The sequence below is a fragment of the Elephas maximus genome, chromosome 19 (genome assembly GCF_024166365.1).
Source record: "Elephas maximus indicus isolate mEleMax1 chromosome 19, mEleMax1 primary haplotype, whole genome shotgun sequence".
Classification (NCBI taxonomy): domain Eukaryota; kingdom Metazoa; phylum Chordata; class Mammalia; order Proboscidea; family Elephantidae; genus Elephas; species Elephas maximus.
Window position 1 is genome coordinate 23,074,871 of NC_064837.1, and position 5,971 is coordinate 23,080,841.

General features: G+C 51.7%; 1 protein-coding gene across 1 annotated transcript; it reads right to left on the minus strand.

Moving 5' to 3' along the window:
* Positions 1 to 441: 441 nt before the first annotated feature.
* ERAL1 (Era like 12S mitochondrial rRNA chaperone 1) lies at positions 442 to 4,604 on the minus strand. The gene is made up of 10 exons (XM_049861087.1): positions 4,284 to 4,604; positions 3,283 to 3,410; positions 3,093 to 3,170; positions 2,656 to 2,702; positions 2,477 to 2,538; positions 2,216 to 2,328; positions 1,876 to 2,124; positions 1,405 to 1,554; positions 1,203 to 1,283; positions 442 to 1,088 (listed from the first exon to the last, which is right to left on the minus strand). Exons 1-10 carry the CDS (start codon positions 4,564 to 4,566, stop codon positions 966 to 968), a joined length of 1,314 nt encoding a protein of 437 aa, XP_049717044.1. The 5' UTR covers positions 4,567 to 4,604; the 3' UTR covers positions 442 to 965.
* Positions 4,605 to 5,971: the final 1,367 nt, after the last annotated feature.

Here is a 5,971-nt window from a genome sequence, read left to right on the forward strand (position 1 = left end):
CCAGACTGTCTTGCTCTTCCTCAGCCCCGGCTTCCACTGACCACAGTGCTCACCATGCCCCCTGCAGGGCCCTGGCTGGGATATCATCATATACTGTAAGTTTGTGATGAGACACTACAGTATAGATGATGTACTAGTCCGGGTACCCCCAGCTCTGGCGCCTGACAAGGAGGGCAGGGGAGATGCTGCAAGCCCAAGGGGCTCACCGCTCAGCCTATAACAGACTGCTGACTGCCTGGGCACTTGGGAATGACGAGGAAACCGTTACCATTACTGAGTTTAGTAATGGTAATGGTTCTCTTGCTGCATCCAAAAAACGTGCCAAGAAGAGAGTTCAGGACTCTGGAGCAGAATACTGGAAGGATGGGAGGGAGACTCCAGCTCAGACAAAGGGGTGGGGGTGAGGGAATGGGTAAGTTTTCTCTCTCCTGTTATAAAGAAATAAAAGTGAGAACCAGAATGCTTCTCTTTCAACTTTATTCCTATGCAAGACAGGAGGGGGTAGGATGGGAGGGATCAAGGACTTGGGACTCAGGAGAGAGGCACTCTCTCACTCAGAACACATGGGTCCTTACCTGGCTTTAAGGCGGGGGAACTGAAGAGAGAAGAAAGATCTCCTCTCTGCTAACAACTGGAAGCTCAGGGAGAAACTCTGGGCTCGCTGCCAGCTGGAGACAGAGTGGCACTGCTCCCACCAAGGGGCCGACTTCTGAGACCTAAGTAAGCTGCAGCCCTAGGCAGAGGAAACTACATGGGAACTGAGCTAAGGCAGGCTCCTTGCACCAAGAGACACGGCTGGGCAAGCATGGTGCAGACCTGGCAAGGCCAGGCCAGGCCAGCTAGCAATCAGTCAAGGTCAGTGCTTCTCACCAGTCCCTACAGGTCCCTTGATAGAGGCAGTTTTGATCAGTGGCTCCTACCCACAGCTTGGGCTGGGATGCCCTGGGAGGGGCAGTAGAGGGTAGTCACTTGAGGACCTTCACAGACAGGCGGAGCTGAACGTCACAGAGGAAAATGTCCATGAGGTCACGGCCTGCCTCCTGTGCCATCTGGGCGATCAGTTGCCCCTTCTGACCAATCAGGATTCCCTGAGGGTGGGATAAAAGAAAAACATAGCCACACCCTCAGAGCTCCCAAGAAATGCAGGAAGAAGCTCCATCTAACAGAGCTTTGCTCCCTCCTCCAAGCCTAGTCCCACTTACCATATGAGATTCTTTGGGCACCAGAAGCTTCTGGAGGATCACCAGCTGGCCACTTGGCCCTTCCTCCCACATCTCAGTTTTCTGCACAGGGAACCATCAAAATCAGTCAGTCAGGCACATAACCCTGCCTCTCTGGGAACCGCTGTCCTGCTCTGGGTGTGTGCCTGGTACAGTGCTCCCAGACCCCTTCACTGAGCTGCACCTGCTGTACGTTGTAGGGCACCTCCTGGGGCAGGTATTCGAGGAGCTTCTCCCGGATGATGTTGGCACAGATCTCCTCAGGAGTCTGGGTAGTGAGGACTCCACTGTGGAACTCCCAGGGCCCTGGCCGGGCCTGCGCCAGGAGGTACTGCTGTGGGCACAAGAGGAACAGGCAGGCATCTGAGTTCCAACCTGGCGTTTCCTACTTACTCTCGTTTCCAGGGGGAAACCTGAATCCTGTTTTTACCTAGTGGAGGCTACCCACAGCCATGGAGTCAATTCCGACTCGTGACCCCATAGGGTTTCCAAGGCTGTAAATCTTTACGGAAGCAGACTGCCACATCTTTCTCCCATGGAGCCGCTGGTGGTTTCAGACCTCCGACCTTTTGGTTAGCAGTCCAACGCTTTAACCACTGTACTACCAGGGGTTCTAGTGGAACTAAGGGCCAGGCTACGGTCAAAGCTAACTGACCTTAAGCATTTTCACATCCTCTTGGCTTAAGGCTGATAACATGAAGATCTCCTGGAAGTGGGGCCAGCCAATCCTCTGAGGGCCTCCCACAGGCTGCATGTCTGGGCCCTGAGCTTCTGGGCTGGGGCAGTGGGGGCTGGGGTGTGAGCGGAGGGCCTGCTTCATCTTGAACTTCTTCCCATTGACCACACCTTCTGTGAGGGCTGCTGTGAGGTTCAGGAGAACTGACTTCTGCTTCAGACAATCTACCTGAGCATGGGGGATGGGCAGACATAGCGTGGTCAGGCAGACAAGGGCCTTGGAGGGAAGCAGACCCCTTTCTCATGTGGGTGGTGCTCACCTTGTTCATGACAAGGATGCTAGGGACCTGGGAGAACTGGGTCAAGCACCGAAGCACCTGGGGGCTGAGCTGGTTTCGAGTCCACTTGTCTGAGACATCCACGAGAACCACCACTAGAGGTTGGCAGGGTGGGGAGGAGAACAAGGATATAACCATTCTCCCCCACAAAAATCTCCCATGATACGGGTTCTGGGCAGCCCCCAGCCCCCAAATGCCCAGGAGTGAGGGGCTGGGGCTTCAGATTCCCATCCTGAGCCTAACCCAGATCAGCAGATTTCATGCTCTTCCACGGATCTTCCAGCAAAGAGGGCTCCAAATGGTGCCTGAGGGACAGACACACATCAGTCAAGAAGGGTATCCTGGCAAAGGCATTCCTGACAGGGATGGGATGTCACCGGGGCTTTCCAACCCCTACCACCACTTGTTTCCACAGCTCTTACTTCTTCTGTTTAATGGGGCTGATGAGGCCAGGTGTATCAAGTAGAATCTAAAATCAGGAAAGAGATGTCCAGATCCCAGGAGGAAAAATTATGACGGGGGAGTGAGAGGGCCCTCCCTTCCTGGCTAAGGTATTGCTGACTTTATATGTGTCCCCCCACCCCCCAACTTTGTTTTAATTCTAGGTGGGATCCCGGAGGAAGATGATGACCGTGAAGATATGAAGGATTAGTGAGCAGCAGAAAGGGAATGAGACCTTTCTGACTAGATGCCGGCAGGGAAAGGCAGAGGCGAAACTACACCAAAGCTAAAGAGGAGGTGACCCCGTTTCCTCAGACAACTGAGTCTAAGCATCATTTTCTTCAGGGTTCATGGTAAGGGAGGCTCTCTTAGCTTCATCCTTTAGACGGTTTCCAGGACATCCTTTGCAGGTACCCACCACCTGGGCCTCCTTCTCTGTGATGACTCCCAGAGCTTGGCAGCGAGTGGTGTGTACCTTCTTGGAGACAGGGAACACCTGCCAAAACAAAGCAGTCCCAAGTGAGGCCCCAGACTGTTCTAGGATCATCCATGAAGACAAAGCAAAAAGTGAGACGTAAAAAGGGCAGGAGGTCAAGGGTGCAGCATACTTTTCGGCCCAGCAGCTTGTTGGAGAGTGTCGACTTCCCTGCATTCGGGGCTCCCAGGAGGACCACTCGCAGGACCCGGGGGTTCTCAGGCGTGTCGGGACGATGGACCAAGAGGAGATCCTGCTCATCTGCAAAGTGGGAGAGAAAAGGGAAATGAGAGGTAGTTGAATTTGGATTCCCTGTCAGGTGCTTGGTCCTATTCACCCATGAGGGAATAGAGGTACAAGACTAGTGCAACAGATTGAAGCCAAACCCTGGGTCTGACTCTTAAGTTTGCTCATATGTAAAATGGAGACAATATTAACAATACTTACTTACAGATAACCTTCTTTTGACCGCTGCAATTGTGTAAAACCACTCAGTCAAAGCCTGGCACTTAGCAGACACTTAGTGATGGTAGCTGGATTTGGTAAATGTATGTACATATGTGAAAGTACAGTTAAACAAGGTACAGTAAAAAATTTCTCCAGTTCTGACCATCTCAACCTAAGGGTGCTATGAAGACTCTGCAAGTTTTCTCAATCCTTAATGTATGTAAGCCCTTTATTATTTTGCATTCTAATGATCAGTTTAGGTATCCAGCTTCCCTACCTGGCTCCAGTCTATGCTACTTGAAAAATAAAGTGTTCTCTTTATTTCCGAAGTGTAACTCAGTGCCTTGACAAGTAAACAGGACTCAACGTGTATTTATGGATCAAGTTTGCATCCCTTATGGGGGCAGAGATCCACAAGTCTTCCTGGTCTGAGGGCCTTCAATTTCATACTCTTTTATGAGGGTTTCTGGGTATGAATGGGTTGGTTCCCTCTGTCTCCCAAACTCTTAGAACCCGAGACCTCTTTCCTGTGACATCCTTCACAGCTCGCCTCTCTCAGATCCTCAAGATCACTATCTAGGAAATAGCATCAAGGATGATATTCCTAAAGATTGACAGGGTTCCCGAAGCGGGACTTTCAATGCTAAAAACGTGAGAGTCCCAAGCAAACTCATCTGTACCCTTTACCTCTGTGGATGGACACCCCAGGGACGCAAGAGATCAGTGAATTGTCCGGCTGAGCGAGTCCGAGGAAGTGGTCCAGGGCCGAGCCCGGACCACAATGGCGAGAGGCCGAGGACAGGCGTGGACCAGAGAAAGCGGAACCTGTGGCACAAGACACGCACCTCCGCTGATAGCCCAAGAATGAGGGGAGCCAGCTCACCCAGTCCCTTGGCGCTTTGGGGCCCAGCCGCCAGACCCCTAGCACCGCGCGAACTAGCCCAGCCCCGCACCAGCCGGGAGCAGCCATTACTGCCGCAAACCACTCCGGGAACCGACCAGGAGCGCCCCTACGATTGGACAGAAAGGCGGAAGAGCGAGGGAGCGGGAGGGAGCTACATCCGCCCAGAGAGCGAACGCAAACGGGATGTGGGAAAGGGGGCGGGGACGAGCGGCTATGGAGAAGCGCAGAGGCTAAAGGGAGAATGTGTAGTATAGGGTCTGTTTGAGCATGACGGTTGTTTTAGACTTCTGTACATACTGTGTTTTTTCTTCTCCTGCCAATGTTTTGTGAAAAGGCCCTTCTAGTCTTGTCTCCTGGAAGACTACATCTCCCACGAGGCCAGACGGCAGAAACCTTCCTCCTCGTGTCTGACCCTACCGAGCCTGGAGAGGAGCCTCACATGTGAGAGGGATGGTCGTGGGCGTGAGAGCAGGCACTGTTTCGCCTGTCCCCGTAAGGGTCTATTTAGTCTTGCCTCAGGCCGGCATTATCGTCTTCCACTCCAGCTTTGGCTTGACCTAGCGTCCGCCTCGGGCAGCATGGACCTTTCTTTATGTGAGCCTCCAGTGAGGAAGAGTCATTGGTTGTGTGTGTGGTCTCCACCAGACCACCCCGAGGTAGGAGTCACTGTTGCAGATGAGCTGCAGACCCTTGTTCCTCTCCTGTAAGCCTCGGCTACTATTTTTGGGACCTTTCGTTTCTGGAGAAAAACAATAGAGGGTCTACAAAGGGAAAAGAAGCTGCCTAGTTATCTAGCATTTCCCACATCGTCTTACCGGCCTAAGGAACTTGATTTAACTTGCTGGATTTGTGACCTTGAGCCCTCTTCAACCTTTGAAGCCCCCCAATCAAACTACTGAAACCAGAGATAAATCCTACGGGGGTGGAGGGTTTATTACACACCTACTATGTGCAGGCCCTGTCTAGGTGCTGGGGACACATGAGTGAACAAAATGGACAAAAATCTCCGCTGTGGAACTTGCATCCTGGAGGGCAGGTGTGGGGGTACGGTGACAGACATTAAGCAGTACACATAATGAAATATCTTAGAAATTCAACAGAGAAAAGTAATAAGGTAAAAGGAAATTGTAATTGTAAGGGTGAATGTGGTTGCATTTAAATAGGGTGGGCAGCTAAACCTCATTAAGAAGATGACATTTAAACAAAAACTTGAAGGATGTGAAGGAGTGAACCAAGTGGATATGTGTGGCGAAGAAAGCAGAGGGAATAAACAAGTGAAAAGCTCTGAGGTAGGAATGTATCTAAAGAATAGCAAGGAGGGCAGTGTGGCTGGAGTGGAGTGAACAAGAAGAGTGCAGGAGATGAGGTCAGCTAGGTAATGTGGCCAGGTAGTGTAGGGGCTTTGGCTTTTACTCCTAGAGAATGAGGAGAAAGGGGAAGTTTTTGAACGAAGGAGTAACATGGTGTGACT

Coding starts and splice junctions, on each gene's coding strand:
- ERAL1 (XM_049861087.1), bottom strand. CDS start 4,566: ATGGCTGCTCCCGGCTGGTGCGGGGCTGGGCTAGTTCGCGCGGTGCTA. Junction 2,539..2,655: donor AGCCCCATTAAACAGAAGAA/GTAAGAGCTGTG, acceptor TCTGTCCCTCAG/GCACCATTTGGAGCCCTCTT. Junction 1,089..1,202: donor TGCCCAAAGAATCTCATATG/GTAAGTGGGACT, acceptor TCCCACCCTCAG/GGAATCCTGATTGGTCAGAA.